The following is a 20,018-nucleotide window of genomic DNA, read 5'->3' on the forward strand; positions in this document are numbered from 1 at the left end:
TTAAATCTTGCTCTTGGAAGAGTGGACATGCCTGTGCAACATTTCTAGCCAATGCACAGATCTCAAATACCATTCACTTCACCAGGGAGAAATCACTCCTCACATCAATTATGTTAATTGACAATTTTCAGTTGTCCATCAAATATAAAGAATATTGAGGTATTTTTGGTTGCTGACTCTGGAATGTTAGCTTTTAATTAAAGTCTTTCATAGCTAATTAACTAACTCTGAAGGACTTATTCCCAGTTGGCTAATACACCCATCCGTCCACCCACCCACACAAACCTCCACACTGCACACATATCATAGAGTGTATGCTGAAATATTTTTAAGTAAATGTGAAACAATATAAAGCCTCAGTACATGTTAGAGCACAAAATCTTATTTGCTGGTTCTCCACTCTTCCTGAGGGCTGTTGATCAGCAACCTTTATTGCATTCCTGCAGTATATAAATCACTGAATTAGAGGTGGTGGAAAGTAGAATAATAAAGTATAATAACAATAGCAAAAATATATTGAGTGTTTCTAGGTGCTAGGTACTGTGCTAAGTGCTTTATATGTGTTATTTAATTTAATACTCAAAATAACTCAATGAAGGACTTACTGTTATTATCCCCATTTTCCTTGTAACACCTTAGAAATGTTCAAGACATTTGAAAGGCCATTGTTATGAGTTAGTTGAACATATATATTTGCATTGCAGAGGATGTTGCAAAACAGAGTTATCCACTTGAGCCGCTTGTTTATCCAAACTGAAATTCAAGTTGATGAGCTTAAGAGGATCTTTCCTCTTCAGTCTGTCTTTCTCTCTCTTCTTCCCAAGGCTTTGATCTTTAACCCCCGTGTTTACTCCCCCAAGGTTCTACTGCTTCTTCCGCTTAGTGCTGTCTTTGGTCCTCTGTCATTTTCCCCCCTTCTTTGGATTTGGGATGAAAGGAGAAGGGAAGTAGAAGGTCCTATATATAGAAAGAGTGAAAGGAAGTACCATAGCCCTAATTCTTTAGATTCGTGACAATCTCTAAGACAAAAAAACAGTTTTAGTTTTAAGGTGCCTACTTTGCAGCAAAACCATAGTGGTTTATTATAATAATTTCTAAGTTGTTTAACCCATCATACTGTAAGTCCCACCTATTTTAAGGATTGAGGCCTCAGGGGAGAACCTGTTTCTCACAGTCACTTTGAGGATCCAGACTTAGGGAGGTTCTGCCATCTTGTATCTCCACCATCTGGGAAATGTAGCCTCTAAAGAAGAAAAGGAGTGTGGTGTGAAACAGACAGGAAGTGATGTACCACACTTCTGCTTACATTTCCTGAAGAAAACACAGGGTTTCATCTTCCCAAAAGTTGCCTGAGAAGTGTGATCTTTCCTGTGTTCAGGAGGAAAGGAGAGTTGGATGTGAGTGAGAACTGGTGGTTACTACCAAGGAAGTTTTAGATTTTAGGTTATTCTTAGTGTTTGTGTCTTTGGAGGCTGTGTACATTATTCATACTTCCAACTTTGAAACTGTCTCCCATTTGAATGATTGCAAGCTGAATCAAATTCAAATATACCCTTAACTCAAGTCTACGATTAGGAAAAACCAACAAATGAAGGTTTGAATGTGAAATAAAACTATATTGGGAGGTTTTGTGAGTGTTCCAGTTTCATTTGCTTTTAAAGTTTTTCTTTGTGATAGCCTGTTTATTCAATTCTTGAAGCATTGTCAAGCAAGTAGTATTTAATCTGTGAAAATTTTCAAGTGGCCCCTTTTTCTCCCTCAAGTGCTTTTTTCTCTCAAGTGTTGCCGTAGTCATTTTAAGATTGAAATGAACCATTTGATTTTTAGAAATTATTTATGGCACATCAAGTAGCACTTAGTGTTTTGTCACAACGTTGAAACCGTTTCTGAAGGCGCACATAAAATATGGCAGAAAGGTCGAGTGTCTTATGTATAGAACTTCTAGAAACATACCTCACCATTGGAACTGGTTATAATTCCTGGGTGCTGACATGAAGATTAATAATGCTTAACTCTGATTTTGGCAACGTTTTGCCAATTTCATTGCCATGGTTCTTTTCTTTCAAGTTATTACCTGGAACTGAAGTGATAACAAATGTTTTATGTTTTATACTGCCAGATAAAAGGTTACATTTTCATATGTCACATGCTCTTACACACACACACACACACACACACACACACACACAAATGGATCAAAAGGAAATGAGCAATTCTCCTAAAATGGAAAGATTGTCCTAGTTTTAACATTAGATGACTAGTTCCCATGTGGTTAAGTCATATGTAAAAATTGGAAATTCAACCTTCTGGGTCTTTGTACACTGACTATACCATACAGTTCTAATTTTCTTTTGTTTTTCTGGGAAATGATGGTGCTCTTTGCTTTGCCAAGTTTTATTATTGAGTCAACTGCCAAAGTTTAAGAGAGAGAGGGTCAAGGGCTCTTAAAATTATTTGGTGTTGAGTGAAGAGGCAGAGAAAGGTATTCCATATACCCAAACATTTTAACTTTATGTCTCTACCTGATGTTGGAGTATAATCTAGACTTCGAGCTTTCTAATTCTGTTTTAAATGATGTACTCTGTTGAGTGGAGTCAGAATATTAGAGAGGGAAACTTTAATTTCAGTCATTGATACCCAATTTGGAACTAGATATTCTAATTTTTAATAGAATGCATTTTTTCTTGCTTTATCTTCCCTGTATTTAAACTTCGGTGCATCCAAAGGCCTGTATGCCTGCTTGTGGTTTTGCACCATCTGGAAGTTCATATTTAACTTTAGAGATGATGTCATACTTGCTTACTGCACACTGGGCTAATGTTGGTTGTGAATTGCCTGTGGTTCATGTCAAAGTTTCATCTTAAAAAAAAAAAAGAAGACCCTGAAGCCCATTTCTAGTGCAAAGCTCTAAAGATAGAGTGAAGGTGATTGAAAGGCACGACCCAAATTCCTTTGAAGTTAAGTACACACTTTCCAGTGCATAGAAAATAAACCCCCAGACAGAAGACCTCAGCTGGCACAGGCTCCCTCCTGCCATGTTGAATTTGGGTATTTGAGTAACGTGCTGATCACAACCATCCTTGCTCTCCATTTTGTTCCTGGAGAAATGCTCTCATGGCTAGGGTTTTTGTTTTTTTTTTTTTAAATCTCTTTTGGGCTTGGGAAGATGCAACAGGGCACTGATAGATCACACATGGCAAGAAGGTGCTATAAATGTTAAGCCTTAAAGTCTAGATTATATTCCAACATCAGGTAGAGACATAAAAGTTAAAATGTTTGGGTATATGGAATATTTTCCTCTGCCTCTTCACTCAACACCAAATAATTTTAAGAGCCCTCGACTCTCTCTCTCATCATTACAGAGTGTCTTTTTCTAAACTCTCTCCAGCACCACTCACTACCTCCCATATTGTAATTTATTTATATCACAGTTTGGATATTAGGCATTTCCTTTAGTCCAGATATAGACCATCCAGCTTTGATAGGTAGGATGCAGGGCAAATGGGACCTCAGTCATGTGTTTCTTCTCAGAATCACACTGAGTCCTGGTAGGCCCATGTGCAAATATCTACAATTGATTGTAACCCCTTTATAACCACTGCTATAATCCAGAGTGCTCAGCATGTTCTGCCAGTTTTCCAATAATCCACCAAATGCCTATGCTTTGTGCATAAACTCAAAATCATATTTTTTCACCAGGTATAATGAAAACCCAAAGAGAAGAGTGGTGTTTTGCCAGGCTGGTAGGTGGAAGGTAACTTTAAACAAAGATGGGCCACATGAGAATCTGTGGTCCATCTTTAGTGCATCATCTTTAGTGCACCCGACATGAATTTTCATTTAGGAAGAGGAAGATCTCCAGGACATGAGTACCGCTCCACCTTCCCAGGCCCCATATCTTTCTGGCTATTATGTGAGAAGGGGCACAGCTATCAGCTATTCGAAGATTCTGCCGTTTTCCTCCCTAGTCACAGAATGTCCATCCTCTTTTGTAATGCAGTCAGGGCCATTAGGGCTTGGGGGCTCCACACATCTGTGATCACCCCTTCCCCTACTGGGACCTCCCAGCTTCATCCTTCTCACTGGAACAGAAACTGGAAAAACTCTCACTTCCCTGTCACCTTTGACCTTCAGAAACACAGCTTAGGCACCCTTTTCTTGTCAAGGAGCAAGAAAAGGATCTTCTACTCCAATAATTTTTCTTTCTCTCTAATATCATCGTCCTTCCCTGATACGTTCTACCAAAAATGGATTCCTGTCCTTAAAAATCCTAAGATGTCAGGTATGATCTGTTCACACCTCTTGGTTTTATAGATGGAGAAACTGAGGCTGGAAGACTGGGGGAGGGGAAATGAGAGTTATCTGTCCACATCCTCTCAGACAGATAAAAGCAGAACCAGTCCTAAAAACCTAAGTGTCCTCTTTCTATTGTTCCTATTGGCTTCTTTGTTGTTGTTGTGCTTTCTCTTTTAAATGCCACCTTCTGCTGCTCTGAACTTTTCTTTTTTTCTTTTAAAAAATTTTAAATTTCAGTATCTTTAGGGGGTATGGGTAGTTTTTGGTTACATGATTGGTTAAATTGTATAGTGAGGAAGTCTGGGATTTTAGTGTACCCATCACCTGAGTAGTGTACCTTGCACCCAGTAGGTAGTTTTTTATTCCTCATCCTCCTTACACCCTTCCTGCTTCTAAGTCTCCAGTGTCCATTATACCACTTCACATGCCTCTGTGTACCCAGAACTTAGTTCCCACTTACAAGTGATAACATGCAGTACCCAGATAACATGCAGTTCCCCCTTAGAAGTGAGAACACGCAGTATTTGGTTTTCCATTCCTGAGTTACTTCACTTAGAATGATGGCCTGCAATTCCATCCAGGTTGCTGCAGAAGACATTATTTCATTCTTATCATATGTATATCTTATATATATCACACTTTATCTACTCTTATCTACTCATTCTTTGATAGGCATATAGGATGATTCCATATATTTGCAATTGTGAATTGTGCTGTGATAAACATACACACATAGGTATCTATTTGATGCAATGACTTCTTTCCTTTTGGGTAGATACCCAGTAGTGGGATTGAATAGTAGATTGACTTTTAGTTATTTGAGAAATCTCCATGTTGTTTTCCATAGAGGTTTTACTAATTTACATTCCCACCAGCAGTGTATAAGCATTCCCTTTCCACCACATCCATGCCAACATCTATTGTTTGTTGACTTTTTAGTAATGGCCATTCTGGTTGGGATAAGGTGATATTCTCACCATGGTTTTAATTTGCATTTCCCTGATGATTAGTGATGTTGAGTATTTTTCATATGTTTTGGGTAGCTGTATATCTTCTGTTGATTTCTTATGGCATTCTTGTGTGATTTTTGTTTTTGATTTATTTTGTCTTTTTTTTTCCTTCCATTCAAATTTTACTTACCTATAGGATAAGGAAGCAAAATGTTTGAAAATTTTTGTAATGAAATGCAGCAATCTTCTACTTCCCCTGTTCCATTTTTTTTTTCCCTAAGACAAACTCTTTTAACTCTTCTTGTTCAGTTATTTTGATATCTCTAAATAACATACTTGCTTCTCTACTTCCTGATTGCTAGTATAGCTACTATCTGTTGACTTCCTGCTATGGAGGGTGAAGATTAAGTCCTTCCATCACCCCAATACCTCATCACCTCAATACCTCATCACCCATGGGAATCTTATCCAACCCCCACTTCATTCTCCCAGTTACATTATAAGGCAATTTAGTTCCCAGGTTGGTGTTTTGTTTATTTTGACCTCTCTCTTTCATGAAAGACATTCTTGTAAGATATTTGTTAATTCTTAGTTATGTATTCATATATTTTTCAAACTTATTGAAATATAAATTATAACTGTATATCAAAGTGTAAATTATTAAAGTATACAGTTCAATTACTTTTGACAATTTTGTGCACCATGTAACTGTTCTGCACTCTCACTAATCGATTTAGAGGCAAAAAATACCCTCCTGTCCCTTTATAATCAGCCCTTCCCACCTTCCACCCCAGGCAACCATTGCTCTCATTTCTGTCACCATAGATTATTTTCACCTCTTTTAGAATTTCACAAAAATGGAAACACAGTCATGCCATAAATCCTCTAGATTCTCTCACTCAGGATGCTTTTGAGATTCACCTATATTATTGTGTGATTCTGCAGGTCACTCCTTTTTATGGATAGTAATATTCCATATAAATATACTACCATTTTATTTATCCATTCATTTACTGATAGACATTTGTGTTGTTTCCTGTGTGATCCATTATGAACAATGCTGCTGTGGGTATCTCTATGAAAATCATTTTGTGGACATGTCTTTTACACTCTCTATATCAGCAGTCCCCAACCTTTTTGGCACCAGGGACCAGTTTTGTGGAAGACAAGTTTTTCCACAGACAAAATGGTGTGGGGTGTAGGGGATGGTTTAGGAATGAAACTGTTTCACCTCAGATCATCAGGCATTAGACTGTCATAGGAGCGTGAACCCTATTGTGAACTGCACATGTGAGGGACCTAGGTTCATTCAATTCTATAAAAATCTAATGTTACTGCTGATCTGGCAGAAGGCGGAACTCAGGTAGTAGTACTCGACCAACACTCAGCTCCTGCTGTATGGCCTGGTTCCTAACAGACCCTGGACCAGAACTGGTCCGAGGGATGGGGACCCCTGTTCTACATGATCTTATTTAATTTTGATTTGTTGTAGTAAACATAGTATATTCCTTTCCCACATTAAGGGAACTGACAAAGAGTTACTTCATACATCCTTTCCCAAAGGGATCAGGACTGATCCTTGAAGAGTTAGTTCCTGGATGGTTCTAACCCTGGTTTTGCATACAATCACATGTTAAGGTGTCTTTAATGATCCAGAAAAAATAAATCATGGTGGTTGTCTTAGTTCATTCAGGCTGCTAGAACAAAGTACGTAGACTGGGTGACTTATAAACAACAGAAATTTATGTCTTACAGTTGCAGAGGCTGGAAAGTCCAAGATCAAGGCACCAGCAGATTTCTTGTCCGATGAGAGATCAATCAATGCTTCATATATGGTGCCATCTTGCTGTGTTCTCACATGATGGAAGGAGTGAATGAACTCCTTTGGGCTTCTTTCCTATAGGAATTAGTCCCATTCATGAGGCAGTTTGCCCTCATGACCTAATGACCTCCTAAAGGCACCACTTTTTAATATTATTGTATTGGGGATTTGATTTCAATTTATGAATTTTGAGCAATACATTCAGACCATAGCAGTAGTATCTGCTGAAGTGGCAGCAAAATAATTGTGGTAAACGGTCCTAATGTTTTTTTTTTTTTTTTAAATATATCCAATAAAAAAAGTAAATGTCTTGGGAGTAACATTGAATGTCATTGTTTAGCTGAGAACAAGTCCCTTGGAAATCTCATGGTCCATCATTGTCAATAATTAAGGACAATAATCCTTCAAATAAAGTGTTTGTCACAGTTACATTTTAAGACTGGATTAGTGTACATTTATAAACACGGTTGCAAATATGGTGTTGTATATCAAAAAATACAGTTTTAAAATGCTACAGAAAATTAACTCAAAATGGTATTCTGATGGTCTTCATATTCTTTTTGTTGTCTCTTTTTTTTTTTTTTTTTTACTACCCCAGTGACTCGTTTCTATGATCTAGTCTGAGTAGTCTAGAAATAGACCTTTCTTTGCACATGGCCTTCAAAATGTTAAATTAAAAAAAAAAACTTATATTTTCTTTTTTATTAACATTTGAAAAGCAGGAATTATAATTTTTTAAAATTTTAGAGCTGAGTTACAAAGAGGATTTTTTTTTGTATGCTTTGTCTTTTTTTTTTCTTTAAAAGTATTTGGAAAGCAGTCTTTCATGAGGCTGGAGAATGGGTGTTTCATTTCTATCTTATTTTCTTCCTCCAGCAGCATGAGTGTCCTCTTGGCAACATGTATTTTTCTAATTTAGGAGTGTTTCTCTACATGTCAGTCTTGTTCCTCCAGATGTCCATGGGGTGGCTCATTATGTTCTCCGTATTTCAGGACTGTGCTGCAAAGCTTGAGCAATATTTTACCCTCCCTGGGCTCTCAGAGAGACATGGGAGTATTGATGTGCTTTGTTTCCCAGCTTAAACAAACATGTTGTTTCCTGTAAGTAGGGAAACAAACATGGAAACCTACCACTATTTCATAATGTCTTATTTCATAGAAGTCTTATATATATATTTTTAAAAGTATCACTATTGAGATGTGCGCAAATAGGGCTTTAAGAAGGATGTAGGCTGGCCGGGCGCGGTGGCTCATGCCTGTAATCCCAGCACTTTGGGAGACTGAGGCGGGTGGATCACAAGGTCAGGAGATTGAGACCATCCTGGTTAACACGGTGAGACCCCGTCTCTACTAAATATACAAAAAATTAGCCGGGCGTGGTGGCAGGCACCTGTAGTCCCAGTTACTCGGGAAGCTGAGGCAGGAGAATGGTGTGAACCCAGGAGGCAGAACTTGCAGTGAGCAGAGATCGCACCACTGTACTCCAGCCTGGGCGACAGAGCGAGACTCTGTCTCAAAAAAAAAAAAAAAAAAAAAAAAGAAGAAGGATATAGGCTGTTAAAATGCAGGGCAGTGAGGTTGCCATAAGCAGTGGTTCCATTGTGCCTTGCTCAGTGAACATGCTGCTGCCCTGCCCCCTCCAAGGGCACAAGTGATGGTTATTGATGACCTTTCTGTAAAACCACAACCTTCTGTCTTTTTCCTGATTTCAGGTAGATGCGCTGAGATTACGACTGGAAGAAAAAGAATCTTTCCTCAATAAAAAAACGAAACAGCTGCAGGACCTCACAGAAGAGAAGGGGACACTGGCCGGTGAGATTCGTGACATGAAAGATATGTTAGAGGTGAAGGAAAGAAAAATCAATGTTCTTCAGAAAAAGGTGAGTAGCTGACACAAGCCCTTCAAGTGGGGTATCATCCATGTTTTGTCATTTTAGAAAAATTTTGAACACATGGAAAATAAGTATTCTTTTATGAATCTTAGATCAGGAAGTATAGGCTGATTTTCATACTGGTGTTTCACTTACTGGTAGTTGTATCTTGTCAATATTAGCATTACTTGATGAATTTTCTACTTGATTATCTAGAAACTAAATAGTGATGATTATTTTTTATTCACCAGCTTAAACATAGAGAGAATTGTACAAATTTAGATTCAAATCTAAAATAACCGAAGGTCCCAACAGTTAATTTTTTCTTCCTTACTGAGAGTTAGCCATGTATTTTGTGGGTCCTGAATGTATTTTAGATACATTTGATATTCACATAAACTGTAGTAGATCCTATTCTGTGAAGCCCATACAGATTTTTGGGAGGCAGGAGTAATGTTTTACACTCATTACTTAATTGAAATCAATGGAAAGAATGTATAATAATTTCCAGCCACAGTGATGCAACATAAAAGATGCTCGACCTTGTTAGGGTCATCCCTTCCTTCATTTAGCAGCTCATTTTCTACCTTATAGGGGACCCTGATTTTGTGATAGCGTCCCAATTTTCTTTTGGAGAATTCCTGTTTGCTACTCTATAAAGTTTTAGTGGGACCACTGAGTATCCTGCCTTCTTTTGGTAAAAGGGTAGGTGAGAAGAGACACCAATGACTGCTCTTTTACAAAACAATAAAATGTGTTGGGAAGATACAGGGCTGTCAGATGAACAGGCGGCCAGAGTGGAAACTAGGTGAAAATCAGTGGTGGGCAGCAGGAGCCTCTGGTGTGGATGCTGCTATCCACAGGCATGCTGTCAGGTGCTCTGCTGCAGCTGCAGCAAATGGAACTAACTGGCCCCTGCTCTTGTTGTCACCTGCCATCATCATTTCTCACCTGGCATGGATCTACAGCATCCCAGGTGATTTTCTTGCATCCTCCCTCATGTTTCCTACAGCCTATTCTTAACACAGAAACTGGGTTAATCCTTGTAATGCATAAAACAGTTCATGTCACTCTCTGATCAAAACTCTCTAGTCACAACCAGTTACATAATTTTGGGGGTCCATTGCATAATGTAAACATGACGCCCCTGTCCCAAAATTGAGAATTTCAGGATGGTAACATCAGAGCATAAACCAAGCGTAGGAGCACAGCTGTCTCCACCTCCATTGGCTTCCATTGTCACTCAGAGTAACAGTGGAAGTCCTTGCAAGGGCCCAGGACACCCTGCAGGATTGGGCTATCCCTGGCCAGTCTGGCCTCCTGTCTCACTGCCTTCCCCTTTGCTCAGACTACACCAGACACTGTGGCCTTCATGTTCTTCTGCAGACACGTGAGGCATGCTGTCTTGGTACCTGACATTTACTGTAGCCTTTACGGGGACACTCTCATTCTGAGCCCATGCTGCCCATTGTGGTAGTCACGAGCCACATGTAGAGATTAAGACCTCAACTGAGATGTGCTGCAAGTGTGAACTGCACATCAGATTTGGAAGACTTATGAAAAAAATGGAAGATCTCTCATGAATCATTTTTTACTTTGATTATATGTTGCAATGAAAATATTTTGGACATATCAGGTAAAATAAAATACATTATGAAAATGAATTTCACCTGTTTCTTTTTACTTTTTTAATGTGATTACTAGAAAGCTTAAAATTAACTGTGTGACTCACACTATGTTCCTATTGACAGAACTGCTCGAAATAGCCACATGGCTCATGCCTTTGCTTCTTTCAGGTCTCTGTTTAAATAGTGCTTTGTTACAGGCCTTTTTTGTCCATCCTGCATAAAATCGCATGACCACCCACATTCCTGCACTCTGTCTTCTCTCATCCAGTTTTATTTTTTTAAGTAGAACTTCTAACCATCTGACAAATGTGTGTGTGTACATATATATATATTTAAAATTTATATAATATGTATTAAATATATAAATAAATATTATATATATTTAAATATACCTAGTTCATTCATATTACTAGAATATAAATTCCAAAAGGGGAGACCTTTCCCCCATATCTTTAGTACCCAAAAGGTACTAAATGCTTAATAAATATTTGTTGAATGAATGGATAAATGAACTTGCTCTAAAGTCTTGCGTAGGAGCATTTGATTGGCCAAGGTTATATTACATCCTCACCCCCTGCTGCCAGGAGCACTTATTCTTGTGAATTTGATTCAAGGACAGAGCTATGCAAAGATGACAACAATAGTTGGCATTCATTTGTTTCAGTGCAGAGGTTGTGATGAGCATTCTAATATCTATTAGTATATTCCCCATGCTTTTGACTTTTCATAAGTGAGTTCTCTAATCTTTCTTAAACTCTGAGAGCCAGTTAGTCTCTTCCTGTTCTGTTATGGTCAGCCAGAGCCTAAATGGTACATTTACGTACAGAATAGTGCGTCACATTTTAAAAACAAAGTTAGATTTAAACCAAATTATAGAGGATTTACCAAAGAGTTAAAAGTAGAGACACTGCATTTGTTAGAAACTCTCAGGATATTGGCGATTTGATGAATCATATTATTAATTCATTTCTGTAGAGATCTTCATGGACAAGGTCCTGGTCGTTGGAGCCTCCTCTTGTAGCACTAGCTAATTGATACAGAAATTTAGAAGAGAGCTGAGCAGAGATTACTAAGGACCCTTGAATCAAAGGGGCTGTCTAGGGTACATGGGAATAACAGAGAGATGGTTATAGTAGCCTGTCTTGGAGCATGTTCTAAGGATTCAAAAGAAGATTTTTCATTGAAAATATCCAGCTGCAAATAATAACAAAGGTTGCATTTATTGAACTTACTTATATTGAACACTGCTGGATACTTTATTTACTCATGTAAATAGTGCTTGTTACATGCACTGTTTACTTACTCTTGACCACTACCTAGTGAGATGGGCACAATTATTAATCTAAGGAATTGTGGAATATTGAGGCTATGGTAAGCTTGCCCAAGGTCACATAGCCTAGATAAAAGTATTTTTTGTCTTTAGAAATATATAATAAAATAATTATTGTAAATTAAGAGAATAAGCCTCATTTTTTAAAAATTTCACTTTTTATGATGATGACACCAGGTGTGAGAGTGAATTAAGGAAAAATATCACACTTGTCCATTTTGTCAGAAGTTGAGACTAAGTGCACTCATTCTTGAGGAATAAATGACAACAGTTTTCTCAGTGAATATTTTGGGATGGCACTTACAATGCATAAGTGACAAATGACCACTTTTACCCATGCAAATATTTTGCAGAATTTTAAACTTTCCTCCACAGCCATACTTAAAAGCTTGAGAACCAGTCTGGAAGTTCTAGAACAAAATCAGTTGTATATTATCGCTCCTTTTGGCAACATGATTATGATATCACTGGTTTAAGTCATGTAGACAATGGGTTTGGAAATGTTTCATGTTTATTTGGAGAGGTTACTCAGCTTCAGGTTTTTAAACCAAGTTTACCAATACTTTTGGGGAGGAAATAAAACCACTGGCAACGTAGCAAAGCCACAGGAGTTCTATTATACCTGCAATGTGAAAGGGAAATAATCCCTAGAGAAGTGATGCATATGATTTAGAAACTGACTCAAAATGTAGAAATAATACAAAAACGAATGGGCCAATGAAATATTGTCTTTAATTCTGGAGACTCCTTGGAGCTTAGACTACATTCAGCATAATTGGCTGTTTTAGGGCAGGCTTGGATTGAAATAGCATAAGCTTTGGATTAGGGTGTGTTGGCATGGAAGAATAATAAGCTCATGTCAATGTCAGACATGGAGTATTACTTAATATTTCTTTCTCATAGACTCTTTTGCAACCCTGTGTTGATGCCAGTGGAACTAGGTACGCTCCTTTCCTGGCCACGTTTACCCTGGCAAAGCTAGGCTTGCATTTCATATCTGTCAGCTTTGCCTTCAGAGCTCTGGGTCTCAGAAGTCTTGTGTGCTCCATAAGCCATGTAGACAGGCATGGACACGATGCTCTAAGTATTTCATCACTTGAAGAAGGAAGTGAGGCTGAATAAACAGAAAACCCCAGGTGGAGGAACATCTCTGATGAAGTTTTTGTAGGAAGACAGAGGTCATCTAGAGTGGATTTTTGGCTCTACTATCATACTTTTGGCTTTACTCTGTAATTCCAAGACATGGAGTTCTCTTAGTAGGGGACAAAAATGCACGTGTATGAAAAGTGTTTAGTGAAATATTCCCATGGGGCTGTGACACTGAAATCAGAAGAGCGGTACAGTTTCCATGCTGAAGCTGTAATTTTCTGTTCCCGTACCTGAATTTAAACTGTAACTGATGAAGTGCTACCTGACTATTGAGTTTTTGTAGGAAATGTCATAAAACCTTGATGACACTGTACATTTGGAAAGCGTATAATGCCCAGGATTTTAGGACATGGTAGCATTGTTTGAACCCGATCAAATTCAGACTGTTGCGCAGTGCATACATTCTTAGAGCATAAACTTGCTACCCACGAATTTTTTTTTAAACTCATTAAAACTGGACAAAAATTCTATCTCCATTTTCATTCTAGGCCTTAGTCCCATAAGCAATGTGAATTTATAGAACAGAGGTACTTTATTTATTAGAGGTAGGAAAACAGATGGTGATCTCTCTGGAAGCCAAGTTCACTGGCTGCCTACTGAACTTTGTGGATTGCCCTGTGGGTTGGAAAAGGCAGAGAGGGGTGAATGGAGTTGGCTCCTGGGAGTGGTATATATGGACCTTCCCACTTCAGCAGCTTGATTCTACCTATTTGGAAGTATGGTGGTGAAAATTCTGAATGATGATAACCTCAGGGGTAAGGACACTGTGGGATTACTGAGGTTCTTCCAGATTTTTTTTTTTTTAAAGTAATACCTGAGAAGATAGATACAGAACATAGAGATTTCCATGTTAGTGTAAAATTGAAGTAAAGTGTGGAGGACTTTTTAACTCAATTGAGCTCTTTCTCAATGTTTAAACATCTAGTTGAACTTTTATACTTATTATTGGCAAACCTCCTCATTTTTCGAACATGTGCAAAATCATATTCATTTCACATTTACTGAGTGTTTCCTATGTGTCAGTCAGTCACCACTCTAGGTCCTGGAGGTTCAGGGAGAAATAAGACAATCTCCAGTCCTCAAGAATCTGACAGTCTAGTTGTGGAGACAGACATGCATAATCCTAAATATAAGTGCAGTGGAGAACAACATATGGCACGTTACCAGAAGGAAATCACTTGATGGATGCAAACAGCAGAAGCCACTTCTGGCTACCCTAAGCAAAAGGGAATTTTTTGTAAGAATATCCAGGGTCCCACTATCTGGTCTGTAGAACCAGACTGGGGATGATAAAGAACCAAGGCAGTCCTAAGAGACCAAGAGAAGGCAAACACCACTGTGATTTCATAACCAGGAGTGTCTGGTCAGCTGTCTTTTCTGTTGACAGCTGCTCTCCCTCACCCTCTTTCCTCTGCCCTCACATTACACTGTCAGTCAAGAGTCAAAGTCCTGGGACAGAGCTCCAGACTTCACACAACTGACTCTCTTTGGCAGGATCTAATCAGACCCTCCCTTTATAAGAGTCAGGGATATGTGACTCCAAGCTTTACACCTGAGCTTTCTGCTCTGTTTTTGTGTCACTTACTCATGGAAGTCTTTGCTGACACTGCAGTCTGGGGGAGGATTTACACTCTTAGAGGACTGTGTCTTGGCTCAGTTTGGAATTATGCATCCCTTTGGTGAATATTGGCTTCCCTCTCAGGGCTTGAGCGCCCCAACCATTATCATCAAGATACCTCCAGCTTCTGGCAAAATTCTTGGCATCTGATGCTCCTTGATCAATAAGGATTGAGTGAATAAATGAGCTCAGCAAATTCTCAATGAATGAGAACTTGGGAGAGGAGAAATTGCTTTGAGATCTACTTCTCACCCAAGAATATTGTTAGCTCTGAGGAGAGTCATTTGCCCCAGCAAAATGTCAAACCCACTCTTGTTCCCAGCACGGTATGTTCTGTGTAGGCTGCAAGATGGAGCTATCCCATGAATAATAAAACACAGATGAGGAAATGGTTGTTGCTCTACCCACACCTAACATCTCCAGCCTTGGTTCTATTACCCTAGGAAGGTAAAAAGGGATGGTTTGAGTAAGGGTGTTTCGCCACTCTTCCTTCATTTTCCTTTTTAATAAAAAGAAATGTGACATTTACAGAGTATATCGTCTTATTCTGCAAAAAGAATGCTTCCTTCCCTAGTTATCACTTCTAATTTATTGGATTGTTAGGAAGGTGATATTTTATGAGAGTGATGCAATGAAATTTCTGGTTATATGTGGTCATTTCCAATTATGACCATACAAGTAATTATTTTTATAATAAAATGATTATATTATATACTATTTGTTGAATCCTTACTGTATACCAGACACTGTGCTAAGTGATTTGCGTCCTTAGGTTATGCATTCTTGTAACAGACCTAATGGCTTATAGGCACTATCATAATCCTGGTTTTTAAAATGAGAGACTGTGGTTTAGAGAAGAACTCGTTCAGAGTGACGTGGCAGGAAAGGGAGGGAGCTATTCTTAACCACTACACTATTCTAGTGTTTTTTCTAGTTTATGGTCCTGCTTCCCTCATGAGACAAGTGGGATCATTAACTTTTAGGGATTAGTTAAACTACAATTTGAGCAACATACCTGAGGTTGATATATAAGAACACCTCTTTTTAGGACAAAGCCAGCAGAGATACAGACACTAAATAGTGTAATAAAAAAAAAGTAGGGAATGAATTACATAAATAAAATATAATACCAGGTCTGTATTTAAAAATATGATAAGTTATATGTAGAAAAAAGAAAGATTGTGGTGGCTTTCAATATCTGTTTAATTTTTCTTCCCCCAGAAACTCTTTATGTACCATTCTAAGATTGTTTTGCTGCTTCATTTTTAAAGGATTGACGTGTCTGCTCTGATGGTAGTTTCACTTTCCTTTGGTTGTTGGCTTAAAGGACGACTAAGACCTCAAAAGATGGTTTGAGACATGTAAGCAGCTTTCCTGGACTAGTCAAAGGTGAACTCTTGAGTTGGGAGATCCCTCATTGCTTGCCAAGTCCAGAGAGGAAACGGTCTGGGAAGCTGCTCCACTTTTGCAGCTCACTTTGCAGTGAGCTGTTCACGTAGGTCTGACCTCCTTGGTACAGGCAAGCTCACTTTGCATCTGAAGCTAGGAACTGGCCTGGCATCCCAGGGGTTGGGATCACAACTAGGGTGGCCATGGGTCTAAGGCAGAGGTTCTTAACCAGGGGCTGTAACTGAGGCTTAGCACCTCCCTACTCCCCTGGGAACATTTGCTATTGTCTGCAGATATTTTTGGTTGCTATAGCTGGGAGGATGCTATAAGCATCTTGTGGGTAGGGTCTATTCCAGGGGTGCTGCTAAATGTCCTAATATGCAGATGACACCTCTGCCCCAAATAAATAATCATCCAGAGAAGCCCTGGTCTACAGGAGTCCTTTCCTTCTTGTGTAAGGATCACTGCTGCTCTTGGTTCTCGAGGCCCCCTGCCTTGAGGTAGCATTTCTTAAAACAGTTTTTGCTTAGTATAACAGACCTTTCTCCCACCTTTCAGTATTATCTCAGTTGAAATGCATAACATTTTTACCTGCGTTTTTTCTCTGGCATTATTTTAACCAACTTACAGAGTTGAATGTCTCGTGTGTGTTTGTTTCTGTGCACATGAGTGTGTATGATGTTTGGACTGTTACTATTTCTGTCTAATAATTTTCACATATAGTAATCCATACTTATAAATATGAGTGTATATGACACTCTTGAACCCTGAAAATTATTGCAATTATTAAAACTGATCTGACCGTTCTTATCATGATATCAGCTAATTTGTTAGTGGGGTGCTAGTCAGGTGTAGTACAGGGAACATGTAATAGGAATAAAGCATCTGATTAAGAAGAACAGAGATAGCTCTCCTAGCAGATAACATACAGTTTAAATTTCTTTGGCTTAATACCAGCATTCCAGTCATTTGAAAAACAGTGACCTTTAAGATGACTTTTTTTTCCTAACTGAAAATAAAAACACTTTTATTTTATCAACCTTTTGGGTTGAAAGTCTTATTTCTATATTCACATTAAATATATCATTTCATACATTTGATCTAGTCATTTGGGGTAGGGTAAAATTTTCTGTTCAATGTAGATTGACTATAGATTTAACTAGTACAGTGCCTAAAAATTTGCAGTTAATAAGTATAATCCAGGTTAGTGTTTGTGATTTGCCAACTTTCTTTTGAACAGTGTCTTTTTTGGTCTGGAAAATATAACAAAAATCTGACTTAATGTATTACACAGAAAGTTATTGATATATATTTTGTGTTGGTAGGGTAGCAGTATGTCACTGGACCTAAGAATAAGTATCTTTGCTCTTGCATCCTTTAATACAGTGCATCTTGACAGCTTTCTTGGAGGTTCTAACAGGGGAGCACAGCTACTCGTATGCCCTTGACTGAAGATCGGTCCTCCTCTATTGGGGATGGTCATACTCTTTGACCAAGCACATAGCTTTGGGAGGGATGCACATGGAGTGGTGAAGGAGGAAGGGGACTCCTGCCTAGCAAGCCAGATCAGCTGAATCAACCCTGGCGATCAATGGGGTGACGGATGTTGCAGCCAGATCGCCCTCACACCAATGCAGTGTGTTTTCATCATGGTGCAAGGGTGATGCCAAGGGTTCTAGTGCTAATTAAATTCCACAGGACAAATAATCACCAAGAGTGCATGGCTGCCACACTTGGCTGGAATTATTTGCCCCAGTGTTGGTAAGATGGTTTAGGGAAAAAACATCTTGGTTACTTTAACCAATTGATTGATCCTGTTGGTCAGAAGTCCATTTTGCTCCAATGAACTGATATTCAAAAGTCACTTTGTGTGTGCTTCGTGTCTTTTGGATAGAGATTATGGCTTCCTTGGTACAACTAAGCTTCTTTGTGAAGCAACAAATGCAGTAGCCTCCTCCTTTGTGTACATTGCTTTTCTTCTAAGGGATTTGAAATTATCCTTCTCCTAGAGCTGACATTGATGAAATGGTATTTTATTAAAAGAGGAACTAAAGCTAGGAAAATTCACACTTTAATGGAACAGTTAAAGAGAGTTAAGGAAACCTGCCCATTCATTCATGCATTCATTCAGCATCTACAGGCACTGTCTTCACATAGCTCCATTTTTCTTCCCTTGGGCTCTAGTCTACACAACCCAATATTTGATGTTAAAAGACATGTAACTTTGGTTATGCTGATAAAGGCTGGACAGTCTTGAAGACAGGAAGAAATAAAACAACAGTAAAACTGGAAGAGACTTGATCAAGCCTGCTAGTCCAACCTCTTCATTTCTCCACTCAAGATATAGAGTACCTGAGGGATGATGTGACTTATGTAGGATCATGGAGCTAATTAGTGACAGAGCCTGAATCTGATTACACTTTTCCTTTCCTTCTTTCCGTGTCCCTATGGCATATGAGGCCTTGGGTACCATTGCCCTACTCTGGCCTGTTTGTTTGCCTGCCCTCCTGCTGTCCAGTCATCCAACAATCCATATTCAGCATCTGTAATGAGCTGGCTGCCTCAAAGGTACTGGGGATACGTATACTATTGAAGAAGGTGTAATTTCTGCTCATTGGGAGCTCAGACTCATGGAGAAAATTACTAAATAGGCAATTACAGGACTGTGTATGATATGTGCTATATCAGCCAGGTATACTACACATAGGAGGGGCACCTCACCTAGCCAGGGGAGTGGGATGAACAAGAAGGACTTCCTGGAAAAGATGATGACTAAATTGAGAGATGAGGGACTAGGAGTAGTTGTCCAGTCAAAGCGAGAATAGCATTTGCAAAAGTTTGGCAGGAAGAGGCAGCACAGTGCATTTGGTGGAATTAGAAGTAATTTAATATATCTGGACCACACTCTCTTGGCCCACTTAGGAAACAGATTTCACATTTGGGAGCTTTTCTATTCTTCACATCTTCTAGCGATCAAATATATTTTATAATTAAAGTTCGAGAGTCATTTTGACTTCTATATTATAAATGTTCTAGTCCCTTGTGAGTTGCAAGTGGCAGTAACAATTATCAGTGTTATTTAAAAATGCAGTTCAGGGCCAGATCATGCTGAGAATTGATTCTCATTCAATGAAAAAGCTGATCCCACCCAGGGGAGGCAAATTCTCTTTTAAATAAATATTTGCTTCTGGGTTAAGACCTCATATTCTATACTCAATTTCACTATGATGGATTTTTTTAAAAAAAGGTTTGTTTATAATTACCTGCAAAATTCCTTGATGACTTAAAATAAAAATGTCCAGAATGCCCTGACCGCAGCTGCTACCCTAACGGGTACAGGCATCTTGACACATCTGTCAATCCAAGCTGCCAGCTATTGCTTATAGTTTTTGAAATAGGATTAGAGGCAGTTGAGCCTTTACATATTTCAGTCTGCGGATGATTCCGTTTTTCTTCCCACATACTCCCAGGCCGTTTGATTTAAATCAACCTTGTTTATGTGGGAAAGAAAATTTTCTGTCTGTCTTTTTTTACTTATCTTTTGTTTGCCTATGGACTCTGCTTTGCTGTGAAGAGTTTTACACATATCTATATTGTCATTTATCATGTTATATTGTAAGGGAAGTCCATGGTTCAAAATGTCTATAATACGTGTTTTAGTTTCCCATAAGAATAAATGTTAAGTAAGGGTAATGTGTTCTTGTGGGGCATGTCGCTTAACAGTTATTGTGGGTAATAGCATCTTTCTACTGTTCTGATACTGCAGTCTCATTGCCAGTATTTTTTTCCTTTATACTCACCTGATTATACTACAACTTTTGCAGACTAAAATATGTAACTGTATTCTAAATTAATGGCACAAACTATATGGCAATTTGGGGGCTTTGTCATAACATTTTTATCATACCCCCTTTTTAGATTGCTGATTTTTGAGAACCAGCAGTAGCACCCACATATAATCAGTC

The 20,018-nt window shown here is 38.6% G+C and overlaps 1 protein-coding gene across 15 annotated transcripts in view; it reads left to right on the top strand.

Moving 5' to 3' along the window:
- ERC2 (ELKS/RAB6-interacting/CAST family member 2) overlaps nt 1-20,018 on the top strand; it is a 970,222-nt gene that overhangs the window by 387,153 nt on the left and 563,051 nt on the right. For all 15 annotated transcript variants that reach the window (XR_012090621.1, XR_012090622.1, XR_012090620.1 and 12 more), the window contains one exon: nt 8,781-8,948. Coding sequence is in view for 11 of the 15 variants with exons in the window: in XM_073010025.1 (XP_072866126.1) it covers nt 8,781-8,948 (168 nt within the window). In the remaining 4 variants the exon portion in view is untranslated. The remainder of the gene's footprint in view (nt 1-8,780; nt 8,949-20,018) is intronic.

This window comes from Chlorocebus sabaeus, chromosome 22 (genome assembly GCF_047675955.1).
Source record: "Chlorocebus sabaeus isolate Y175 chromosome 22, mChlSab1.0.hap1, whole genome shotgun sequence".
Taxonomy (NCBI): domain Eukaryota; kingdom Metazoa; phylum Chordata; class Mammalia; order Primates; family Cercopithecidae; genus Chlorocebus; species Chlorocebus sabaeus.